Here is a 27479-nt window from a genome sequence, read left to right as displayed (position 1 = left end):
TCCCTAATTGTGATCTCTGTGCTTCTTTTAATCCGCCTACCATATGCTGTAGAACTAAAATTTTATATAAGCATTTTGGAGTTTGGCCTAGGTTCGTCGGTATGGCGTCTTCTGGTCTCTTGACTTCTGATGTTCCTAAGAAGCGTAAAGCTAAAGATTGTGACAGGCCTAGGGTCAGGTTGGCCGACGACGTCCCAGTTAAGTGGGTAGTCAGTCCAGCAGTTTTCAATGAGGCACTTTCGCAGCCCCTGCAGTCTGCAGATGTTCAGCTGGAGGCCTCTGCCGAGACTTTTCAGAATCCTCCATGCCGCAGGCTTCCACTTCGTTTTCTGACCCTCCGCCAGTCACTACCTTCGATGGGTCCAGAGCCACTAAGCAGGTCCAGGCTTCTGAGGCATCATTTCTTCGGCCTGAGACCAGACCCAGACCGACGGCCTAGGTTCAGACTATCACTGTGGCTAGACCTCCCCTGTCCCTCAGGGCTTTCTAGCAGACCTTCCAGCTGCAAATTTACTCAAAAGCAGGTGCCAGCCTCCCCTCAAATTCCTTAGTCACAGATGATTAAAATGGCTAGTGACCTTTTGACTCTTTTCCGGAGCTCTCAACCTCCTTCTTTTAAGAGAGCTAGAGAATTGTCCCCTGAACTTTTGTCTCCCCTCAGGTTCTGATGTTTCCAGCAACTCTGCTGATTAAGAGGAAGACTCTCAACTTTATTCTGGTTTTGAGGATTCTGATGCAGAAGAATCTCTCCCTTCTGCCTCTTCTACAGAAGATTTTTCTTTTGGAGATACTATGAATACTCTTAGAGAGCATTTCAAGTTGGATAGTCAGGACTATCCTCAGTCTAAGAAAAGGATTAGGGAGTTCTTGGATTTACCACAGCAGAAGCCTCTGGTGCTGGAACTAGTTGATGATGGTTTCATGGAGAATTCTTTGACTCCTAAATCTGTTCCTCCTGCTCCTAAGAAACCTGACAGGTATTATAGAGTTCCTGATTCTCATCAGTTTCTCTTTAGGAATCCTACTGCTGATTCACAGACTATTTCTCAGTGCCCTAAAGGTGTTAAGACTACAGTTGCAAAAAATCCTGTTCCCTCTGATAGAGAATCTAGGGCCTTGGACAGGTGGGGAAAAAGGTTTATACCTCTGCCACCCTTGCTATTAGATCTGTTAATTGTCTTTTTCATATGCTTAAGTTTCAGCAGCATACATTGGAGGCTATTAAGGCTGAAATTGCTAGTGTTCCTTCCCCTGGCGGAGAGTAAGGACATGCAAGATTTATTGAATTCTGCTACTCTTGTGACTAAACATTCTTTAAACTGTGTTTTTTGACAATTTGGAGGCTTCTTGCAGGGCAGCAGCCACTGGATCTGTTATCAGAAGACATGTCTGGCTCAGGAAACAGCCCCTTTCTGAGCCTGTTAAATCTAAGTTACTGGCTGTACCTTTACATAAGGACAATCTTTTTGGTAACAAAGCAGAAGAGGTCTTGAAAAAATTGGAGGATAAAGCCAAATCTATGCAAACTGCTAAAGATATTCTGCAAGTTCAGCCTCCTCGTTTTAGTAGGCATTACCCTTCTAAGAACTGGACTTTTCCTGATCCCAGTAAACAGGGATGCACTAGGTCTAGGGTTTATAGGTCTTCTAGGGGACAGACCTCTACTCCTCAAAAGACTATGGCATGCTTCCTCTTCAAAATCTGGGAGTTCTAAATAACCTTCTCAGAGGAAGCATTCTCTATGACTCAGTCCTCCCCCTGCCTGCCCCTGCTGGCCCAGGGTTACCTTTGGGGGGAAGGTTGACCAATTTTGCAGACATTTGGTCCACCATCACAGATGACACATGGGTACTCAAAATAGTATACCAGGACTACAAGTTTTATTTTCACACTTTTCCTATTCACCAAGGATACCCAGATATTCCTCCAAATCAAAAGGCAGAAGCAGAAAAGCAAATTTCTTCCTTGCTGAACCTGGGAGCAATAGAGCCAGTTCCTGTACTTCAGATAGGCCAAGGTTTCTACGCAAGACTTTTTCTGGTTCCCAAAAAAAAGGGGCACCTGGTGCTCCATTCTAGACTTGTCCATGCTGAACACTTTTCTGGTGATTCCCAAATTCAAAATGCTCACTCTTCAGCAGTTGCTGCCAATGCTGGCCAAGGATTCCTGGCTGATGACTTTGGATCTCAAAGAAGCTAATCTGCACATACCAATTCGGGAAAGTTGCAGGCAGTACCTTCATTTCAGAGCTGGAAAGTGACACTACCAATTCTCTGCACTGCCCTTTGGCTTATCTACTGCTCCCAGAGTTTTTACAAAATGCCTGGCTTCGGTCATTGCTTTTTGCAGGCAGAGAAACATTCAAATTTACCCTTACTTGGATGATTGTCTCATTCATGCAAACTCTCTAGAACAACTTCTAAAGGATTTGGATTTTGTAAGGAACCTTCTCACCTCTTTGGGCTACACTCTCATAGGTTCATAGGTTCATACTAGGCTATCTGTCCTGGGGCAATTATAAGCCTAGCCTGATTCTGTATGGCTTACGCCACCCCTTGATTTGAGTATACTGTGCCCTTTTTAAGGTTTAGTTTACTGTGCCTCTGTCTAATAGTGACAGGGGAGTAATCCCTGGGACAAACCTACGATCCCCCATCCACTTATCGAGATTCTTCTTGAAGAGATACAGTGAGGAGCTCTGCCTCACATGAACTGGAATTCTATTCCAGAGTGAAGGGAGCCTCTGGGTTATGAACCTGTCCCTCCAGCAAGTTCTATTTATTTCTGTGCTGAGGTTCAAGTCCCTCGAGCGTGTGGCTCTAAGGGATTTAGATTTACTGAGGTGGAGCATGTCCATTAATTCTGGATTTGACATAGCTTTGTATGTCAGGCATAGATCGCCTCGAAGTAGGCGGTATGCAACTGAGTAGAGCTGGAGTTTTTTTAACCAAGCAGCATATGGCATCTGTTTGAGACCCTTGATCCTCTTGGTGAGATACTTTTGGGGTCTTTCTAATTGCTGCAGGTGTCAGGTAAGGTACATCCCAAAAGGGGCATTGTATTCTATGATGGGCCTGATGAGGGATGAATAAAGGGGCACGATTACCTCTCTTGATCTAGATGTGAAACCCTTCGTGATGAGGTGGGCTATGTAGAAGGTCTCTCTAACCACTTTGGCAATGTGGTTTTCAAAGGAGAGATTGCTATCAACTTGGGTCCCCATGTCCTTAATAACTTTCTCTGTACTTAATGAGTTTCCACCTATGTGGTAATTTGTGGGCACATTGTTTTTGCCAAAGGGTATGACTATACATTTTATGGCATTTAGCTTTAAACCATGGTGCTGGCACCAGTTATCTGTCTCTGTGAGACCTTTTTGAAGGATGTTTGTGTCAGCTGGAGAGTTGATTATGGCGCCCAGTTTGCAGTCATCTGCGAACTTGGTGAGCCATAGTCCTCCCATGTTTGCCTGTACCTCGGAAAAGTATATACCGAACAAGAGTGGTCCCAGGACAGAACCCTGTGGGATGCCACTTGTAACCGGTTATGAGTCTGACATGGCTTCAGCAACTCTCACTCTGTGGGTTCTGTCTTTGAGCCAGTTTGCGACCCATCTTGTGACATAGGGGTTTATATTTAAGCTGGATAGCTTATCTATGATGCCCGAGTGGGGTATTGTGTCAAATGCCTTTGCAAGGTCCAGATAGGCTGTGTGGACTACCTTCCCTTCATCTATGGCTTTGGTGACTGTTTCAAAGAAGTCAACCAGGTTCAAAAGGCAGGATCTGCCCTTGACAAAGCCGAACTGGGTGGGATCTAGTGTCTGTAGGTCCCCAATGTCTTTGTTTATAAGCTCCATGATGATCCTCTCCGTAGCCTTGCAGACTAAGCTAGTCAGGCTTATGGGGCGATAGTTTCCAGGGTCCGTAGAGGCTTCACCTTTGTGGAGTGGGACCACTGTTGCTGTACGCCATTCTGTGGGCACATATCCTGTAGTGAGGCTGAGATTGTATAGCTGTTTTATTTGAGGGATTAGTTCCTCTTGTAGTTCATGCAGGATGCAAGCTGGGACGCCATCTGGTCCCATGGAAGCAGTGTTTTTTGCTTTGGAGAGGGCAGCCTTCACCTGAGCATCTGAGATGTTTGGGAGGCAGCCCTCTGCCGGGATAGATACTTGCTCTTTTGGGGGGGGGGTTGCACTGAACCTGTCTGCCAGGATATTGGCGATGTCTGTGGGTTCAGTGTATGTTTTGTCGTTTAGAATCAACTCAGAACAAGTCTGGGAGTTGCATCCCAGGTTTCTAACATAACTGAAAAAAGCCTTATGATTGTCTTTGGTGTCCTGTGCAATTTTTCTCTCTAAGCTGGCCTTGGAGGATTTTATGAGGGATCGTAATTTTTTGCTAGTACTGATCAGAGATGCCTTCCCTATTAGGGATTTTGCTCTATCATGTAGTAGCTTCCTCCTTCTGTTGTACAGTTTATTTATGGCAGGGTCCAGCAGACTGGGCGCCTGCCTTTGGATGATTGGGTCTTGGTTTTGTTTGGGATAGCATGATCCATGCATTCCTGGAGATGTCCGTAGAATGCATTTATATAGGATTCTGCAGTTTGGGCTGTAGTTTCCACTGGCCCTGGGGTCTTGAAGGATTCCACTTCAGTTTTGAGAAGTGAGAAGTTCGCTTTTGAGAAGTTTTCACTGTGGTTTTCTGGGCTGGGGTGGGGTCGGGATGTGGACATCCAGTGAGATTAATTTATGGTCTGATCTTACCAATGAGGGATATACTTCTGGTGTGGAGCATAGAGTCCCCATGTTGGTAATGATCAGGTCTAGCATGTTGTCCCCTCTTGTGGGAGTGGTGACTAGTTGTTCCATAGCATTTGAGTTTATAATTTCCAGGAATCTTTGGGCTAAGGTGCTGGGGCTTGAGTAGTGCTCCCAGTCAATGTTTGGGTAGTTGAAGTCGCCCAATATAATGGTGTTCTGAGAGATCTTCATGTTCTCCAATGTTTTCAGGAAAACTGAATGGGATTCCTGACTTTGAGAGGGTGGTCTGTAGGATGCTATAAACTGAAAAGCAGTCTTGCCCACTGTTAGTTGCACATGGATGGTCTCCAATACTTCGTGCAATGCCACTAACCTGGAGGTGTGGATATCCTTGATAAATATGGAAACTCCCCCTCCTTTTGTGGTTCGGTCTGGGTTTTGGGGCCAAAAAGCATGATACGAGGTATAGCCTTGGTAGTGCTGGGGTGCTCTCTGGAGCCTTGAACCAGGTTTTTGTCACTGCACAGATATCAATGCTCTCCATACTGAGGAGAGCTTTGAGTGCGTGCATCTTGAGGTTAAGACTTCTGGCGTTTAGCAGCATTACCCTTAGTTTCTTGTTCCTTGTGCTGTCTATGGGGGTGGGTTTGACTTTTGAGCCTTGCCTAAAAAAGGCACTATGGGGGTGGCAAGAGCCTTTGCCAATATCCGAAAGCCCAGTGGTGACAGGTGCAAGCCGTTCCTAGCGAAGCAACGTGGCTTGTAGAGCATGTCACCCCAGGCTGACAGACACTGGATCCCCTTTGAATGACACCAAAATTTTAGCCAATTGTTAAAATCGATCATTTTGTCTTTGTACTGTGGCATCATTCTAGGTGAGGGTAAGATGCTGCTCAAGGTCAGGGTCATACCAGCCTGGGCTACATGATCAGAGAGCTCCTCTATGTCTCTTTTCATGTAGTCCAGGGAGGTGCGTCTCAGGTCATTCACACCAGCATGTACAATGACTGAGTCATATTTGTATTTGCTTTGGAGTGACCTGAGTGCTTGCGTTATGTGTCGGATCCTAGCACCCGACAGGCAGCTCACCGTGACCTTCTCTTTATTCAGCCTGGTGAGCAGGACGTCAGTGTGTCTGACAATAGAGTCACCTATAACAAGAGTATCAGGTGTGTTATTCAGCCTTAAGGGCTGTGGCTGCTTGGCACACTGACTTTGTGGGTTAGGTGTTGTGTGTGTTTTGTTTTGAGGTAGCGTTTGCTTGGATGTCTGCTTTGGAGGTCTCTGTTGCTTAGGTAGATTTTTATTTAGAGCCTCTGAGTATGTTTTTGTGTATTTATGTGTTTGGTTCACTGATGTGGTGGGACTATGTGATACTGGAATTGTGTTGTGTGAGGTTACCTTCTCCTCCTGACTGGTTACACCAGTTTTGAGATGAAAGAGCTCAGCCTCCTGTTTGGCTAAATAGTTGCATCTCTCACATATATTTGAACCTGTTTGGAGGAGGAGAGGGTTGTCCATGTACATGAGACAGTTGTAACATTGCCTCAAAATTCTCAGATTCACCAGCTGGACTGGAGAGGAAACCATTGACTGACCTTTGGACATGCTAGAGTAACAGGGAAACTGAATTTAAGACGGACCAGTAGAGGACAGGGTAATCGTAGAGAGTATAAGAGTAAGTAGTGCTTATGGTTTAATAGTGCTAACTTGTAGGATTACTTAATTGGACCAGTGAAGGGCCTTAGAATGAGAATATGGTGTTTAAATTGAGAGATAGAGCAGTTCTAAGGGAAAAAGTGAAGAGCAGACTTTGTGGAGCCAGGAATAGTTTAAACCCAATTAGGCGGCGCTGCCCGTTGTTGCGCTATGCTCAAAAACGTGCAAAAGAGAGTTTTAAGAGAGGAAGATGAAGGAGTTTTGGAATTGACCCAAAATGGCCAGTAAAACTACAGTTTCAAGTCAGTAACCACTCCCACAGGGGCAGGCAGGCTGCTCAATGTTTTTCACTGCCACTGATCAACAGAGAGACTTTCCTTTAGCCCAAGCAAAAAATGGCCTCACAGAAACTTACAAACAGTTCAAGAACAAAAAGCCTGTAACTGAACTTTTTTAAATCTCAGAAAAGTGGGAAAAAAGCAAGATTTTTTTTTGTTTTTTTGTTTTTTCAGAGATAGCAGAGGTTAACAAGTATCAACAAGTTATAACAGTGCAGTAAATGACCCCACACAAGAGTGCTAGGCCAAAGACAGATAAAATGCAAGTTTTGAGAAAAAAACGATTTTAAAAATAAGTGCAAACAGGAAATTCAGTAAACAGCTCTAGGTTGTGCTCTAAATACAGTTACTAATGAAAGGAAGTCAAGAATGGTACCCACAAGGGAGATTGTATTCCTGGGAGCGAGTCTGAATACAGCTGCCCAGATGGTATTCCTCCCTCAAGAGAAACAAATGCAGCTTTCAACTTACTTCACGGATTTGGCAAGCATGACCCAGCTCTCTGCAAGGCAATTCCTGCAAGCCCTGGGATTCATGGCTTCATGTATTCTGATGAGTCTATATGCCAAACTGCATATGAGGAAAATACAATGGTACCTCAAGTACCTTTGGTGTTAACACACATACAGGATTTAGAATTGATACTGCCTCTGATTCCCTGTCTGCAGACAGAGTTTCTTTGGTGGGTGACAGCTTGTTCACAGAACAAAGGTCTGCCTTTTCAACCACCTCCTGCAATCATGACTCTCACCACAGATGCCTCAGACTACGCTTGGGGAGCGCATCTAAATGGCAGATGCGTACAGGGGACCTGGAGCAACCAACAGATTCACCTGCATATAAATCTGAAAGAACTGATAGCAGTCCAGCAGGCCTTGCTGGCTTTCAAGCATCTTCTTTCTCCTGGAACTGTTCTAGTCAGGACAGACAACACCATAGTCATGTGGTACATAAACAAGCAGGGAGGGACTCACTCTTACCCCCTGTGCAGGCAAAGCATGATTCTATGGTCCATAGCAGCCTCCATGGGCATACATCTGATAGCTCAGTTTCTTCTAGGCAGACTCAACACCTTGGCAGATCGGTTGAGCAGGCAGGTCCTGGATCCTCATGAGTGGCAACTGAACAAGACCATCTTCTATCGCATCATTCAGCAGTGGGGTTCTCCCTAGGTGGATCTCTTCTCATCTCCGAACAACCATCGTCTTCCAATATTTTGCATGAGGGAACATCACGACAAAGCCTGGAGAGTGGATGCTCTGTCCTTCCCCTGGACACAGCTTGCAATTTATGCCTTCCCTCCTCTGCCTTTTCTTCCCAGAGTGCTGTTGAAGATGAGGGACAAAAAACCAAAGGCCATTATCATAGCTCCAGACTGGCCCAAACATCATTTGTATCCACTGCTTCGCAGTCTCACCCAGTCTCAGCCTTGGCATCTTCCCCTGATACCAGATCTCCTGGTTCAGGAAGAAGGAAAATTTCTACATCCTTATCTTCAGACTCTGCATTTGGCGGCCTGGCTCATAGTCTAAATCTATCTCAACAGGTGGTTGAGCTTCTTTGTGAGGCCAGGTGGCCTAGCACTAGGAAATCTTATACAGATAAATGGAAAAGATTCTATATTTGGATGCAAGCTAGAGGGGAAGACTCTTCTCAACCATCTCTTCCTCTTATTCTTGATTACCTGGCAGGCTTGCTTAAAGGGGGGGCTTTCCTTTTCTTCAATCAAGATTCATACCGCAGCAATTTCTGCTTATTTTTCCTTTGAGTAACCCATCTTCTCACATCCTTTGATGAAGCAGTTCCTAATGGGGGGTTAGCAATTTAAAACATCCCAGAAGGGCACCTACTCCTGCTTGGGATCTTAATTTTGCGCTTGAGAAACTTACTCTGCCTCCTTTTGAACCAGCTGCCTCAACAGATTTAAAGTTTCTTTCCTGGAAAACTGCTTTTCTCTTGGCCATTACTTCAGCTAGAAGAGTTTCTGAGCTGCAGGCCTTAATGGCAGTAGAGCCTTTTAACATCTTCCATGCGGATAGGGTTTCCATTCGAACCAATCCTTCCTTTATGCCTAAGGTGATTTCTAGCTTGACTCTTAATCAATCTATCCACCTGCCTACCTTTTTTCCTAAACCTCAGAAGAGAGGAGAAAGACTTCTGCACTCCCTTGATATGCATAGACAACTTTGATTTTATCTGGACACGACTAAAACCTTTCAGAAGTCTGACCAGTTGTTGGTCAGTTTTGCATCTGCAGCTCAGGGCAAAGCTATTTCTAAACAGACAATTTCTAAATGGATTGCCCATTGTATTCACTTTTGTTACTTGCAGCAAGGCAAGGTTCCTCCTCAGAGTATCAGGACCCATTCTACTAGAGCAACTTCCACCTCAGCAGCTTTTTTGAGAGGTGTACCTACTAAGGACATCCTGGAAGCAGCTACTTGGACTTCTTTTCACACTTTTACAAAGCATTACAATTTACCTTTGTTTTCTAAATCCATGGCTGGTTTTGCCACTGCAGTGTTGCTGGACATCCATACCAACCCTTAAACATTGGGAATTCCTCCTCCCTTTTTTCTTTGGGCTTTGGGAATCAACCCACTTTGTAAGGACTGCAACAGTGAAACACGACGAACATAGTACAGTTGCGTACACTTACCATAAATGTAGATGTTCTAGTGTATTCACTGTTGCAGTCCTGGTTTCCCCCCCTCCATCCCCCTTTTTTCCTATGGCACAGACTATCTGTTTATTTTGTGGATGGTATATTTCCTGGGATTTTCTTTTCCTGGTCAAGCCTTCTTGGGGGCTCCTGACAGTTATGGCAAGAAAAACTGAGGAAATGGCATCGGCTGCCTTTCAGGTTTATGGCCAAAGGCAGCCGTCATCATATACAAAGGCTTTGGTATTCTGGCCGAGTGTGGGATACCGGAAGTCAGAAAACCCATTTTGTAAGGACTGCAACAGAGAATACACTCGAACATCTACATTTATGGTAAGTGTACATAACTGTGCTTTCCACATGTAACAGTATTTCTTTACTTTTAAGACAACAAGCCTGTAGTTTACATTCATATTTACGAATGACAGATTTATGTATAAAATCCTATCTGGCTAGGCTGCCAATGATAGAATTATCTATAAAATTCTTTCTGAATAGGCTGGCAGCCTTCACAACTCGAGTGATACAAGTGCTTCCAGAAGGTGCAGACTTTGCTTTAAGCTCCTAGCGTTTAGTAGCATAACCCTTATCTTGTTATGACTGACAATTTTCATGTCTGCAAGTTTGTTTTTGACACCTTGCCTAAAAAGGAACTATGGGGGAGGCAAGATCCTTTGCTAGCAGTAGGAAGCTTAGTGGTGCCAAGTGAAAACCTTCTCTGGCAAAGCAGTGAGTTTTTTTTCTGTACACCTTTATTGAATTATCACTTGTGAAATAGGCAAATTTACATTTATACCAAAGTAATCAAATTGTATTAACTTAAGGTTAACAAACATTATACTTCACATATACTGCTATATATCATATGACCTAAGCATACCACTCAACCTCTAAGAACAAGACATTTGGTCATAAATAAAAGTGGGACAAATGCCCAAAAATAGGAACAGTTTTTAAATATTGCTCTTAGAAACTTAGAAAGTTGATAGAATAACAGGTTTTGCATTAGCATAAATTTTCAGAAGGGTATAAGGCCTGAAACTCAAATGCCTATCATTATTTTCTAACTTAAATCTTTAATGATTTGCCACTAGTTGGCTAAAAAACCACAATTTTATGAAAAATGGACCAAATATATGAGACAAAAATCTAGACATTCTGCAAAAGTCTGTACAGTTGAGAGGTATGAACCTAAGCAACATTATATAAATTATTAAATTCCTTCCCCCCCCTTTTTTTTAACAAGAAACATGTCTATTAAACAATCACTTATACCATAAGCAATCATACATTTATATAATTGAAAATGAACCACACCAACACAATCCTAGTTGCAAGCATTTTACATCACAAACCATACTGACAGACTCCCAGTTGCAAATATTATACATCCCTTATAATCTACCCAATTATTTAAGTCAAACATTATATAGCACATTTAAGTCTTGCCTTCCATTAAACCTCGTTCCTCCCTTGTATGTATAATTCCCACAGTTCCCATTTTTTTCCCATGCAATTTGCTCCTACTGTTTTCTAAAGATCTCATTTCCAGTAATTTTATATCTGTTACTATATCCACTACTTCTAATATAGTTGGTTTAGATTTTGATATCCATTTTCTAGTAATTGCTTTTTTGGCAGCCACCATAATTAGATACAACAAGGCCTTACTATGGCAAGGTGATTCCAATTCTGCATCATACCTCAGAAAAATCATCTCCTTCATCAGACCAATTCACCCACCCAGCATCTCTGACAGCGCATCCTGCAGGGAATCCTGGAAGTCCACAAACCCACTGAACTTCCACAAAATATGTTCCAAAGTACCTTTCTTGCCATCACCCCTCCAACATTTGCTGTCTGAGGAAAAATTATGTGGAGTGTACTTAGGGTATAAAAATATCTATGTAAAGATTTCTAAGCAAAAATCCTAAATCTTCTAGATTTTGTTGCATATTTAGGAGATATACATATACCCTATCATTGTTTCTTATTGAATTGCTTATCCAGTCTGTCTTCCCAATCCTTTCTATCCTCCTCTAATTGATCCTTATATTTATCATGCAATATTTACATATGCTCTACTAATTATTCATTTTTTAATGACAGCTTCTCTTCTAGAGTCTACTAAAACCTCTACCAGTGCAAAGCAGTGAGGTTTATTGAGCATGTCCTCCCAGGCTAGCAGAAACTGGTCCCCTTTAAATGACACCAAAAACTAAGCAAATTATTAAAATCAATCATTTTCTGTTTACACTGTGGCATCAGTCTAGGTGAGGGCAATATGCTGCTCAAGAATAGAGAAATATCTGCCTGGGACACATTCTCAGCTAACTCAACCATGTCTCTCTTCATATAGCACAGTGAAGGATTGTCTCAGGTCGCTCAGTGCAACATGAACTATGACAGAGTCATAACGGTACTTGTTGCTGACAGACCTGAGTGCATGCTTGATCTGACAGGCAGCTGACCATTTCTTTCTCCTTGTTTAACCTGGTGAGTGGGACATCCATGTGTCTTACTGTTGAGTCTCCAATGACAAGAAAATGTGTTTTTTGAGTGTTACACCTTAAGGGCTTGGTAGGTGAGACATGGGGGTTTCTATGTGTTTTAGGTGCTGTGGTAAATGTGTTAGTTGTAGCAGTCTTGGGATAGAAACCTCTAAGTACCTCCTCAGAAATCATGGAGTCCAAGTGTGAGGCATCTTCAAAAGAAAATGAAAAACAAGACCATGCAGTCTGAGCAGTTCAGGGATATAAAATAAGTAGCCTGATGGAGACAGAGGGCATTTTTTTAATGGAAAGGGAGATGAATAAAGGGAACATTCTTTTTAAATGGGCAATCTCAGAATTACCTGGGATATACATAATGCCATCTTTATAATAATAAATACAAGATTGATTGTTTTTACATTTTATTCAGTCCTAAATTATTAGGGAATCTGAGGGATAATATGTGTGTGCACAATGACAAGTCAATAAACAATCTTAAATTTGTTTTGGAACCTTGGTATAAATTATTTGTTTTGATTCATAAGTAATTTGAGCTGATGTACACGTTTCCAAAAAGTATTCTTTTTACTGGTCCTTGTTTTACTCCTCCAAATGGAATTTGTACAAACTTTCACAAAATATATATGTATTATGTCTTCCTACTTCTTGTTCAGTAAGTCATAGTTAATCTGAACTCTTAGGAAAAAGACGCTTACTCTTATATTCATTTCCATGAATGTGTCTCCTTTAATTCCTGGAACATGCTGACATGTCAAATTTACCCAACATGCTTTAAGTAAACGCTTTGGTTTATCTCTCTGTGGCAACATGCGAACACTCCTCAATGCTTGCTCCTGTTCTACTAAGAATTTGATGAGTCCCTGCACCAGGTCAGAGTACTTTTATCCCCGCATCCAAAACTAGAGAGTTAATGCTATTGAGAGTATCAGCTTATGAGAATTAGATAGTGCTGTGTCATTACCAGTGTCCATTATAAGACATATTAGTAAAAAACAAAGCAACTGTTACAGACTTTCCAATGCTACGTGCATTATGTAGAATTTATACAACGATCCCTCCCATTAATATTCCAAAACGTGCATGCTGATTGGTCAGCGTGCACGTTGTAAATCAGACTTATACTAATAGAAAAAGGTCCGGTCACCCAGACTTTTTCCATTAGTATAAGTCTTTTATTTTTCTTACAGCAACGGAGAAAGCAAGATCTCCGTTACTTTTTAGAAAGTGCCTCGTCATGTTAAAGGAGTTTAACATAGCGAGACAGCTTTAAAAAAAGCAACGAGAGTTCCATTGCTTTTTTTAAAGCTGTCTCGCTATGTTAAACTCCTTTAACATAGCGAGGCACTTTCTAAAAGGCAACGGAGATCTTGCTTTCTCCGTTGCTTCCACCCACAGCTCTGATGTACTGCATAAGTATATGCATGTGCAGTACATCAGAACTGCCGCAGAATACTGGACAGCTGCGGAAGGGCAGCAAGGAGGCATTATACAATGCCATTATTTAAGAAAACTAAGTATTTTTTTCTTAAATAATGTCATTATATAATAGCAATAACCCACTTCTGGATGTGGGTAATGCTGGATTTACCCATGGTTGTCTTTGTTTGGCCACACCACCCTCATGACCAAACCATGCCAACCATGGGTAAATCCAACATTACCCACACCCAGGCGTGGTTATTGCTTAAATAATGAACACTGCCAGTATAGAAAACTCTTGCCTTTAGTGGTTTGTTTCTGAATTTGAGTGTGTCATTAGAATATTAATTTTAATTTTTCAGGATGGGACAAGTATTATATTGCAACTGTGATATTTTCTACTTCATTTTTAAGAGGACGATGAATGTTGCCTGGTGCTGTTAAACATTGCCTACAGCAGTCCTTTCCTGATAAACAAACAAAAGCAATACATTTTGTTCATTTAGTTACATCTTTATCTTTAAATATATTAAACACGTCTACTTACCAACGATGATGAGGTCCAACAAGTATACTTGCTCTTCCTTATCAGAGAATCTCATGCGTTGCTCATATCTCCCAGAATCGGTGTATAACAGCCCACAGATTGTTAAGGACCCATTTTTATTCATCTGTAGTCTGTCTTTGAAGTGCTTTACAAAATTGGGAGTGATCTCTCCTTTTTTATCCATTTCTACTAATGTAACTGAAGTCTTAGACCAAATCCATATCTTTTTTGTTAGGTTTGCTTGATCTTCTATTTTCCATTCTATTGTGACAGATTCATTCAGTGCTGCATAAAGTGTTTCATTTCCTACTTCTGAGATACCCAAGACGCTGATCTCTGAAATGTTAAATTACAGTTCAAAAATATTGTGTTAAAAATGATACACTGGAATAATGAGATATGAGAACCATGAATGTAAAAAACATGTACAATAATAAATCATAGAATACAGGTCATTCACAATATGTTACCCTAGCAGTTATAATAACATTAGTGCAAACTGGACAAAAATAAAACTTTCTGAATAATGAGGCAGGCAGTCTGGAGTAACCAGTGTGGATTTCTGTCAGTGACTGCAAGAATGCATATTAAATTATCTGCTGACTGACTCTAGCATAGTGCACAAAGGGGGTTAATCCATCTGTGCACTACGCCTAATAACACCTCCACTCACAAGTGTGGTTCACAGACACAGATCATGACTCCTAATTACAATGTACCTCAGACCCTTATTTTTCACAAAATGCTACAGGATTACATTGTACAGAGTACTGTATGTAATGCTGGTATCCAAACTTTTCTGCTTCCATCAGCAGCCCAACAGCTGTTGTACTGAGCTGTCTATCATGACATCACAATACAGCAGAGCATAGAAAACCTACATACTAAAGCTTACTTTAGCACATAGGTGTCTCCTGCTACTTTGTACTCTGTCATTATGCATGGAAGATATCAAAGTCATTAGCCATTACAGCCAGACTGGGAGCTTTACTACAATATGCTAATGAGGAAATCTTGTGCTGAATAAGGCTCTGTTTGCAGGAACTTAGGAGTGTCACTGTGGGGGGAGGGGGGCAGGTTTGCCTGCACCATATGTTAGTCCATTACCAGGAGGCCTTTCTCTGCTGTGCATTGGAAATGGCTATTTTATTATTTTGTACAGCAGTGCTGATATACTACTCAGTTCTGTGTTCTAAGCCAGATATCAGCAGGGGAAAAGGGATGGCTGCACTCACAAATGATACATCATCCATTTATATACAGCTGGACACCCATAACTTACTCCCAAGGTAGGGTCACCACCCGTCCCTCTTTGCGAGGGACAGTCCCTCTTTGGGCAGTCATGTCCTGCGAAAAAAAACTTAAAAATTGCATATGTCCTGAGATTTTTAGGACAAAAATATTTCCAAAGTTTTCTTTAATAGTTACATAAAACATTTTTTTTACATCTGAAACACCTAAATGTTATATGAAATAGCATAAACAACTCAAATGCTACAAGAATAAGCTTTTATTTGGGCAAAAAAGTGAAGTTTTGTCTTTTGCACTGATCATGGGTATGTTTTGCCCTGCAGAATTTCATGTTTCTACAAAAAATGTTCCACTTTGGGCATTTGAAAAGGTGGCAACCCTATCACTCCACTAGGACCAGTTCATACTTTGGCGGTCTGCCTTTTTTTAACCATGTACAGTTCAGTCGTGGGTGATTATCATGAGGATTATGTGAATACTATACAGTGTGTATGCCATGGAACACGTGCACACATGAAAGATCTTGCCCCATTGTGTACTAGTCTTTATGAACTGCTAAGTGCTTTGGTACAAGATATCCTGCCTACTAGCCTTACTCAATTATGTGAAATCATTTAGGAAAAGATCCTCTTCTGTTTTCAGCCATTACAGTGATAGCCAAGTATATGAATTTTATTTATTTTTCCAGTTCTTAATCCTATCACAGCAATAATACATGCATATACATGTCCTGAGACATCTTCTCACCATTAAGTGTAATAATAAGATAGCTACCGACTCATTATATACACTTAATATTGCATATCATTGATATAAATCTTCCTTCTGTATTCTTGCCCCTCTCATTCAGGCACTTCCTTTTTTCCACCCCCTTTTCATACCATTACTGTACTTTATATGACCCCCTTCCCCACCACAGTCTGCTCTAATGAGCTCTAATTGCATTTTTTATTTATCTTTTTGTTGACTGAGTTAGTCCCATAAGGCTAGCAGCCTCTTTTTTTTTTTTTTTTTTGGGGGGGGGGGTGGTATTTATTTTGCTTGGGGAAATTTGGCCAGACCATCAGAGAAATTCCCCTACAGTAGGTACAGTGGGACCTTTTATATCCACATGAGCTACTACCAACTCAGGCAGGTGGGATCTTGGTTTAAGATCTCATCTGAAGAGCAGCACACTCAGGGAAGCAGCACCCCCCTTATGCTGCACTGCAATCTCAGTAATTGATTGTTAACCTATCTATATATCTACATATATATGTATATCCCCATATATCGACATATATCTCTCTCTCTCTCTCTCTCCCTCTCTCTCTATACATATATATATATATATATATATATATATATATATATATATTTATACCTAACCAAGAGGATTACTGGCCTCAAACAGTTGCCCTATGCAGCATGATTGAAAAAGCTAAGACTGTTCTCTGTTGCATACCGCTTTCTCAGAGGCGATCTCTGTCTAACGTACAGAGCCATGTTCAACCCAGAATTGTTGAACATGCTCCATCTTAGCAAAACCAAATCTACTCGAGCTACACGCTCTAGGGATATAAACCTCAACACAACAATGAATAGAACATGCTGGAGAGATAGATTCCCTTCGCAGAGACTTCCCTTACTATGGAACAAGGTCCCGATCTACATAAGACAGAGCCCCTCACTATCACTCTTCAAGAGGAACCTTGATGAGTGGATGGGTAACAGAAAGTTCACACCGGGGATCACACCAACAGCACTACCAGATAGGGGCCAAGGGTACCAGCTGCTAGTACAAGGGTCTAGGGAACTACTAAAGGGGCGGTGAATACCGCACAATATGGCTGGGCTAATATATGCCTTCGGGCAGATAGCCCAGTACCAACCTATGAACCTATGAACCTATATATGATGTGTATATATATATATATATATATATATATATATATATATATATATATATATATATATATAAAAAACAAACACCTTTCATTGGGTACATGCCGGTTTGTCCTATTTCAACACATTCCTACCTTTTGTGTTTTATCCTGTTAGTATACACGACTGCCATTTTGTACATCTCAGGTAGCTTAGTGGTATGTTATTGTGATGAATGTGTACATGGTTGCGTGTTCTAATCCTGGCAGTGATATCTTACCTCTCAGAGCAGGCACTGGTAGTGCAAGGGTGATTAACGCACTTTTCAGTGGCTGTGTTCCACATGTTTATTATTCTGTGGAGAACTACCTATATATGCAAGCTGTGTTTAAGGTATACTATGTAACATGTAAACATCTGTGAAGATTCCTGCCAGGGATACTCCCCATTATTTGGAACTACATTCCTGATTACATTATACAAAACCCCTCACTAACACTCCAGGGAATCCTTGCAGAGTGGGTGGGGAATAGTGGCTACACCCCATGGATCCCACAACTGGCTCTGCTCCACAGAGGGACAGTTAGTTAATCGATAGGGTGGTGACAGCAGACACGTTTTGCCTATGTTTATGAGTGGCCTCGGCAGTTGGGCATGTACCTACCTATGTATCTATGAACCTATACATACAGTATGGACACATGCTGATAGCTTAATTTACTGTTCAGGTATTGACTTACCTTGTGCCAATGGCAGTTGTGTGTACAATAGTTGAGGGCTACCTATGTAGGATGCACACAGTAGACCATCTATACATGACAATTTACAGATGGTCATGTGTGTGTGCCATCCATGTTTGCTGTGTGTGTAGGTGGAGAAGTGTGTCAGTCCATGAGTGCCTACACTGTCAGTGTGTGCTATATGTTCCCTCTTTGCCAAGGCATGGGTATACTGGGTATGCTTCCGTCTGCTTACTGGGGCTAGCACAGGTGTTCATGGTCTGAGTCCCTCCGTGCCTGTGGGTCCCTTGGCAATAGTGGTGGGCTGTGAGGGCCTTCACCATTCTGTCCCTGTTGCAGCTGTTTTGTGTAGCATGACACATACTATGAAGATGTGGGCATACATTCCTGGAGAATACTGCAAGGCTCCACCAGATATAGCCAAGCAACGGAACCATGATTTCAGCATCCCAAACACGTGTGCTATGATGATTCTGGTTTCTGCATGTGCCTCATTATGGCGTTCTTGCATGACTGTGTATGCATTTCTGATGGGAGTCATCATCCACGGTTCCAGTGCATAGCCAGCATCCCCCACGAGGTGGCCATATGGGATGTCCCCCCTGGCAAATACCTGATACAGCTGTGAGGCATGCCAGATGTGGGAGTCGTGATAGCTTCCTGGGCTGCCAGCACACACACATCCATGATAATGCCCTGGGCATTGCACACAACCTGGCAGTTGATGGAGGGGAATCCCTTGTGGTTTATGTAGTACCTACCTTGCTCACTGGGTGGTGACTTGATGTGCATGTGCGTGTAGTCTATTGCACCCAGTACCTCGAGGTAGTCTGCCACACGGTGGAAGAGACGCATATTGCTGGCCAACTCCTCCTGCATTCGGGGGAAGTATATGTGCTCATTGGCATGTGGTAACATGGCATCCAGGAACTGGTGGAGTACCCTGGATGCTGATGCCTGTGAGATCCCCATGATATCCCCAGTTGGCCTTTGGAAGGTACCTGTGTGCTAGTATTCTCAAGGATACACATACCTTTGTGTCCACTGGGATGGGTTCCCTTCTGTTACTTCTGGCTCTGAGACGTGGCTGGCACAGCTCAACAAGTTGCTGTATGAAGTCCCTGTCCACCCTGTAATGCTCTACTATCTCCAGATCATGTAGCCCCTGGTAGGTTACCCTGGGTCTGAACACTCTTCTCCTCCTCCAGTGCCTGAGATGGTTGTCAGCATCATCCTCCACACGACCATCAGTCTCCAACACATGCTGGTGAATCAAAGCTATGGCGGCCCCTAACATGTACATATTAAAAGTTCCCCGTCTGTACACACCAATGGTGCAGAGTGTCTGGGAATACACAAGTGTGTGTGTGGGGCTTTCACACCTTATACTATTGTGCAATGGATGATGCTGATGTAATTGGGTGTGTTTGTGCTATGCTAGCAGCAGGGTATCTTAATTATTGGTTTTACAGCACATACTGCTATTTGGGGTCTTTGGTGTTGACTTACACTTGGCTGCCATGATTCATCTATTACCCTTTACTTCAATTTTCATCCTGATTTCCCTCCCATTGTCAGGCATGCATCCAGCTGCCGGCTTTCTTGTTTTGTACTTTCACAACCCAGGACTGTGTTGGGAAATGTGTTATGTAGCTGATCTACTGCAGGTTTGCTTTGTTCTGCTGTGACAGTTCTCTTTTCTTTGATGTACAGCACCTCCCCTTTCCTGTTCTGCAGGTAGCTGCTAGCAGCCTTGTTAGCTGTAGTGTATGGCCCACTGCGAGTTTCTAGGTGTAATTACTCATTTGTACTCCAATTACCATGCTGCAGCATTTCCTTATTGTCTTCCCATATCCTTCCTGTTTAAGCTGTGGTGCGCACTGCGCACAGCCATTTACTGGGTTTCGTGCACGTTTTCATCCACGTTCACATGAACTTTTGGTTACCTTCTGTGCTCTCAGCTAAGCAAAGCTATGGCTACTTCTACACCCCTATCCTGCGGCTTTGCTTAGCAACATGCAACATGGATTAGCAATGATCCAATGTGCTTACAGCTACGGTGGCGCGCCCCTCTCTTGATGTCATGTTTACCTCTAGGCCACTCCTCTGTGTTGTACTGCTACGCCGTGTGGTACATCCTTATGCCGGCGGTGCATTTGCAATTCAGTATTACTTGACTCATTTGCATGGCATTGACTGCTAATTCCTAGTTACCACACGGAAAACTATCACAGACCCTTAGCAACCCTTGCACCATGGTTGTGGTGTAGCATGCGTGCCATTGACTATTATGGGGATATCATGAATTGTGTTACATTGCAGTTTTATGACATCTAAATATAATTTCCTTGTGATCCTGTTTGCGCACAGATGCACTGCGGTTTTACTTTGCGTTAGTGTGGCCATGACATTAAATGTTATTTTTTATGTGTTGTGCATGTTGTTTTATGCCATTGGCTATATATTTAGCCACTGGCATATATTAACATTATAATACGTAAGTTTGGTCGACTTTCATGGCTCCACTTTTATGTTTGACAAAATGTAAACCGTTTTTTTTTGGTTTACATTTCTACATGCTTACGCTACGCCTGCACCACTTCATGAATCACTATATACCTTCATTTTACATGCTACACTGCTGCGCATGGGGTAATTAGCATACATGCGCCGGGAGCTGCACAGCTCTGGCGTACACTGGTAGTGCACGTGGAAACAGCTTGCACCTGAATCGCTTGGAGGTCATATTTGGAACTAGATTGCCGATGCCACTCTGGCGCCTGGTGCAGGCTTCATGAATCCCAGGGTATGTCTTTTTGTGATTTTTGGGTGCTACGATCTGTTCTGTGATCGTGAGGTGTTGACTTATGCCCATTATACAAATATGCTTTTTGAGACACTAGCATATTAGCTTGGCCTTATTCAGATGCATCATTTTTGTATTAGATAAGGTATATTATTTTTTAATAGGATTTATAGGCCTAGTTCATAGATTAGAATTTATATCTGGCTGTGTCCTTTTACGGATGTTTAGGTGACACAATCTGTTTTATGATCATGAGATGATGATTTGGTCAGTTAACAGGGTTGAGGGGCTCATCTTATTTTAATGTAGCTATAGGTTTTGTTTTATCATTCTTTCATTTGAGGGAGTATGTTTAATCATTCCTTAGGATAGACCTGATAGGCAAGCTACATTAATTTATGACTGGAGGGGACTACACCAATTAGTTAGTTATTCTGAGAGGCTTGGCTAATATAAGCATTTTCATTAGTGATGTAATGATAGTTGGCCTTTGAAGTAAATACTCAATGCTTGACATGAATTTGGCCCCAATCTTTATTTGGTTCAGTTGAAATTATTGTTTAAATGTTTTTTATGTGATCTGATGTTTTATCTATTGTGTAAGTAGTCAGAATGATCTGTATTATGATTGTGAAATGTTGACCCAATCATATACTAGGTTTAAGGGGCTTGCCCTGTATGAATAAGTAATTGGTGTTCTTTGCTCTCCCTGTAGGAAAGCACTTAACCATGCCTGAGGGTAGATGTGATAGGCGAGTTATACCCTTTAATGATTGGATGGAAGTACAACAACTAGCCAGTTATTTTAAGAGGCTTGATCTGTATAAATATTTTTATTGGTGGTGCAATGATGCTTCCTTTCTGAAGTGAATGTTAATCTTTTGCAACATGTGATTTTATTCTGTATTTTGATTGGCTTGTTTTTATTTTAAATGCTTGTTTTTTATGTAGTTTGTTGGTCTGAAGAAGTGGTTTTGTCTTACGAAAATCATTTTGTATTGTCATGGTAGCCTGGAGTTCTCTTTGTTTAACCCATCCCTTGTGCTGAACCTGAAGTGTTAAAGCTATTATTGTAATCCAGGAGCTGTTAACTGACTGTTGTGGCTACAACTTCAAAGACCTTTTAGTGGTCATTTAAACTACATTTCTTGTGTTCACCAGTGTATGCAGTGGGAAGATACAATTTTTTTGTCTTGAATGTTGGTGAAAAGTGTTAGATTTTTTTATAAATATTTTATAATTTGCAATGTTATCTGTATGCTAACAATGCAACACAGTACAAAAATCAAATTAACTGTATTAACAGATATTTTTTCTCTTTACACTGAAACATGTGTCTGCATGCATTGCATTCTCCACTTCTGTTGTATACTACCTTCATGATTTATTACACCCTTGAGCACAGCAAATTAGTTGTTTTTCTGTGTTGTGCCTATTACCAATCATTCTAAAATATGTTATCCAACTGCAGCATTTACTGTGCTTTTATAAGGAAGATGTCTTTTATTTCAACAATGAATTGTTAGTATGTATTTTATATTTTTATTGGTATTTTTTCATGTGTGTTACATGTACTTTTACCTTTCTATTGTGCCATAGCACTGCCCATCAAGCAAAGGAACCTGGAGCTGCCATGGCTTATGGTATGGTTATATGCCTACAGTCCTTCTTCTGAACCCATATTACTTTTGTAGATACCCAGATGCTCTGAAGTTTATCCTTTAGTAATGTGTGCCCTGGGTTCCCTATCTTTTTGACCTTTCTTAAATCATATTTACTTTCATTTAATTTTATGCCTCTTCCTAACTTGCCAGTATCAGAAATAATCTGCCCACTTTTCTAATCATCACATTCCTTTTCGTTTCCTTTCCTCCTCTTTCTTCACCATTCTTCCTCTTCCCTTTACCTTTACTAAGCTACTGCTTTTTGTAAGGAACTGGAGTAATTTCATTTAATAGAAGTTCATCCCCCTTCTGCATCCTACATTCTCATTTTCATTCTTTTTCCCCATTAACTCTTGCCCTCCACATGAATCTGCCATATATTTTGTTCTTCCTCCTACCTCAACATTCCTGAAACTAGCAAATCCCTGAGTTATGGTATCCAGTGCAGATTTATCATCTTTGCAATGATTATCTTCCTTTATTCTATAGAAAAATGGCAGCACAGTGGTGCCACGGTTAACATTGTTACCTCACAGCAAGAGGTTCTCTGGTTCAGTTCTGTGCAGAGTCTGCATGTCCTCCCTCTGTTTGTGTGGGTTTATTCTTAGTGCCCTGGTTTCCTTTCACCTTTCCAAGATAAGCTTCAGGTGGGCAATCTAAATTGTCCCTAAGTGTGAGTCCGTCCATATGTGTGCCTTCTGTGGAAGGTTGGGTGCCAGTCTGGCAACTGGACACTGTAAATCTCCACTGCCAATCATTCTGTGTCTGATGTTCTCCTGTGGCAACCCCTAACAGGAAAAGCTTGAAGAAGATTTATTCTATAGGAAAATCTCTTAGATCTTCATAAAAAAGGTCTTATATATGTTTTGTATGGTTTTTGTCAAATGTCCCATGTGCATATATCCCCAAACATTTAATTCCATCATTCTTCGTAAGCCCATATTTTTCTGTCTTCCCCTCCACCATATTCACTATTATCAGTAAATATGTATTGCATCTATGCAAAATCCTGAATCCTTTCCAAATTTATCATGGTCCTGTAAGAACAGTCTCATGACCCTTTTGAAATTTTCCACACAGTTACTGGATTACCAGTAAAAAGGCTGATATAGATCCAGCTATTCCCCCGTTGTTTATCTTCCCCACTGTTAGAGAAATATGTATTTGAATATATGTGAAGTGCTAGTTTAAAAGCAAAGTAGTATGTAATGCATTTTATTCTATTAATGATATAACAAAAAGAATGAATTCATATGTAATTGCAAGAAGTTTTTGAAACTGCAGTGTGCCTTGTTGCAAGTTGGCCTCTGACCCTGGCAGCTGCTAGCTCAGCAAGTTCTAATGTTTATGCTTTTCACAAGTGATTATCTGCTGGGTCAGGAAATTAAATATGTGAAATAATGAAATCTTCTGCTCTTTCCTGCTGGGACAATTGGCCTTGTGTATGTGTTACTAGATAACACACAGCTGTTGGGAAAGTGTTACAGGGGAACAAAGAAGTGTATTAGAAAACTGAATCTGTTATTGTATTTGGAATAGCCTGAAACCTTGAAGAAGTAACTTTACAGAAAGACATTATGCCTGACCAGGTGGTGAGCAAGGCCGTATTGTTACCAGAGGAAAACTTTTTTTAATATACAGCATCAGCATTATTTTATGAATAAAATACTGTAAGCTAAAGTAATGTAGATGCCCTGTGACTGACCACGTCAGTAAGGTGGGCACAACTTGAATGTAAGTAACTATAAAAATTGTGTACTTCCTGTTTCATGTCAGACAAAATTCTGTACTTGTACGTTTTTTGCCTCCTGGTGTACACTAGTAAACTTTTGAACCTGAACTTCCTGTGTATTGATCTTTTTATTTTATTTAACACCCACCATTCTCCCTACCCTTCCCATCAGGATGTAGCCATGGTGATAAAGAAGTATCCTTCCATCATTACTTTATTCAATCTAACATCCTTCAACTTACCTCCATGTAATAACATGCCCATTGCTTGTTCCATATAGAATTCTCTTATCCATCTCCTCTGCTAAGGTGAAAAAATAATCCCTAATCATCAGCATTCTGTTGACTCAACAAAGCCTTCTTTAGCCTTTTGTATCACCTTTAACATAATTTTACCAAACATCAGTGTATGAATTCTTACTAGCATGTTAAAATCTACATTAAGCATGGAAACCAACCTATAGTAGATTGGATCTTCAACTCCATCTTCACCCACTGACAACATTAAACCTTTTTTTTATTGACATATAATTTTCTCTAACTCATCTTTCTGTGCTATGGCATTAATGCATTCTTTAGATATCTCTCTCCTCCACTACATTCCTGAAAAGTTCACATGTTACATGTGAAACCCGTGCACTGGCCCAGTAATCAAGGAGCTTCTATCCTCACCATTAGCACCAGTGAAGGGTGTCCACATTGGGAATGACACACACAGTAAAGTACAATTTCCCTTAAGAGCACACAGAGATCACAGTCAGTCTGGGGCTGGTTTCTCCCTTTCTCTCCAGATCCCCAATAAGACTCCCCACTGGCACAGCTATATGGTACAGATCTTAACAGAGTAGTCAAGCCAAAACCTCCAGTACCCTCTCTGTCCAACCAGTGCTTTGTGTCCCTGCCCAAGTAGCTGACACACACACACACACGCGTGCATGCATGCATGCACGCACACACACACACACACACACACACACACACACACACACACACACACACTTTGAGATTTGAATCATATACAAACACACAAACACTCCTAGGGAAGGCTGGCACAGGCTCGCGAGCTAAGCCCCCTTCTGCCCAGACTATAAGGTAGTAATCACCGCCACCATCTACTTTTATCAACTACATTAAGGCCCTTCGCAAAGGGTGACCAATTCCACTGTTAATGTTTCTGTTATCTAGATGGTAAGTGTAACCCATGGCTAAGGCTAATTGAGTGGCTTTGTACAGTATCACCGAATACATGCAAGTACTCTAGAGCTTAAATTATCTCTACAGAAAACAGCCACAGTTGAAAGGTTTAAAAATATTTGATAATAAATAATAAAAACACAAGACAAATCTCATCAATTCAACACAATGAAATTACAGAGTTCAAAGATCACAGGAAAATACTTGAAACCAATACTGTAGGATAGTCTGACATAAATATAGAAAACAGCTAGACTCATCTGACTATATTCTAGCCATCTATAAGAGAAATACTATACCTAAGTAACTTACTTACAGAGCAAAAGGCAAATTGCTGGTGAGCTGATGTGTTCAGGTTTAGACCAAAATACAAAATGCTCAGTCTTTATCTCTGAGGAAGTCTTAAATTGATAATAAACATTGCTGCTGGCCATAGGTTCATAAGTTCATTGGTTGATACTAGGCTATCAGCCCTAGGGCCTGTACAAGCCTAGCCATAACAATTCCCTGGCTATTTCTTCCCACAATATTTACTTCCCTGGACCATTGTCTAGCAGGGCAACTGACGTGATCCCCGGGGAAAATTTCCTATCTCCCATCCAGTCGTCAAGGTTCCTTCTGAAGAGGGCCAAGGAGACGCTCTGCTTGACATGTATGGGCAGTCTGTTCCAGAGTATGGGGAGTCTCTGGGTAAGGAACCTATCCCTCCAGCATGTTTTGCTCATTGTGATGACAAGGTTTAGGTCCCTGGAGTGTGTGGCTCTAATGGATTGGGATTTCTTTAAGTGTAGCGTGTCCAACAGCTCTGGGTTTGACATGGCCTTGTATGTTAAGAAGAGATCACCTCTGAGTAGATGATATATGACAGAGTATAGCTGGAGTTTTTTAAGTCGGTCAGCATAGGGCATCTGCTTTAGGCCTGTGATTCTTTTAGTGAGGTGTTTATGCAGCCTTTCCAGTTGTTGCAGATGTCTTGTGAGGTACATACCAAATGGGGCGTTGTATTCTATGATGGGTCTAATGAGGGATGAGTACAGTGGGACAATGACCTCTTTTTTCTGGATGAAAAGTCCTTAGTAATGATGTGTGCCACATAAAAGGATTTTCTGACTGTTCAGGCGATGTGGTTATCGAAGGTGAGCCCACTGTACATCTGTGTTCCTAAGTCACTTATCACACTTTAAGTGTTTAGTGTACTGCCACCTATGTGGTAATTCATGGGTACATGTTTTTTCTCAAAGGGGATAACTATACACTTCTTGGCATTGAGCTTCAGCCCATGGCTCTGGCACCAAGCATCTGTTTCTGTAAGGCCCTTTTGTAGAAAATCCACATCATTTGGGGATTCAATAATGACTCCCAGTATGCAGTCATCTGCAAACCTTGTTAGCCAGAGTCGCTTAGTGTTGGCCTGTACTTCAGAGAAGTACATGCAAACAAGAGCGGTCCCAGGACTGAACCCTGAGGTACTCCACTTGTCACTTGTCTGGAGATGGATTTGGAGTGGGCTACTTTTACAGTGTGGGTTCTGTCAGTAAGCCAGGTGGCAACTCATTGAGTGTAGGGATTTATGCCCAGCTTAGTAAGTGTATCTATGATTCCAGAGTGGAGGATGGTGTCAAAGGCCTTGATGAGGTCCAGACAGGCTGAGTGGACTGCCTTACCCTTGTCCACGGCTCTGGAGACTGATTCGAAGAAGTCAATCAGGTTCAGAAGACATGATCGGCACTTCGCAAACCCAAACTGGGTGGGGTCCTGTGTCTGAAGGTTGCCAATGTCTTTATTTATATGTTCCATGATAATACATTCCATGGCCTTGCAGATCAGGCTCGTCAGATGGATGGGACAGTAGTTCCCAGGATCCAAGGTGGGTCCCCCCTTGTGGAGTAGGATAACTGTAGCTGTATGCCATTCAGTGGGCACAAAGTCTGAGGTGAGGCTATGATTAAACATGACGCTTAGGTGAGGTGCCAGTTCATTTAGTAGTTCATGTAGTACACAGTCCGGGATGTCGTCTGGTCCCTTGGATGCTGAATTCTTAGCTTTGGTGAGTGCGTTTTTTACCTATGTGGCTGTGATTACTGGAATTTGGCAATCTTTTGGTATTGTGATGGGCCCTTTAGGGGGTGAGAGGGGGTTGAAGTTGGCTCTGAATCAATCTGCCAGGATATTGGCAATGTCCTTGGGACCAGTATATTTAATGCCATTCTGTTGTAGCTTAGAGCAGATCTGAGCATTGCCATTTAGATTCTTGGCATAGCTGTAGAATGCCTTGTGATTGCTTTTGAAATCTTTGGCAATTTTATTTATGTAACTAGCTTTGG

General features: G+C 41.7%; 1 protein-coding gene across 1 annotated transcript in view; it reads right to left on the bottom strand.

The window, feature by feature from the left end:
- Positions 1-27479, bottom strand: part of LOC122791503 (SLAM family member 5-like) — a 194566-nt gene that overhangs the window by 152798 nt on the left and 14289 nt on the right. Inside the window, exon 2 of the mRNA XM_044059244.1 lies at positions 13907-14242. Within this exon, the coding sequence (XP_043915179.1) occupies positions 13907-14242 (336 nt within the window). The remainder of the gene's footprint in view (positions 1-13906; positions 14243-27479) is intronic.

Source organism: Protopterus annectens, chromosome 17.part0 (genome assembly GCF_019279795.1).
Source record: "Protopterus annectens isolate FY-2018-M chromosome 17.part0, PAN1.0, whole genome shotgun sequence".
NCBI classification, from domain to species: domain Eukaryota; kingdom Metazoa; phylum Chordata; order Ceratodontiformes; family Protopteridae; genus Protopterus; species Protopterus annectens.
The sequence above is the reverse complement of the archived record's forward strand: the minus strand, read 5'-3'. Positions and strand labels throughout refer to the sequence as shown.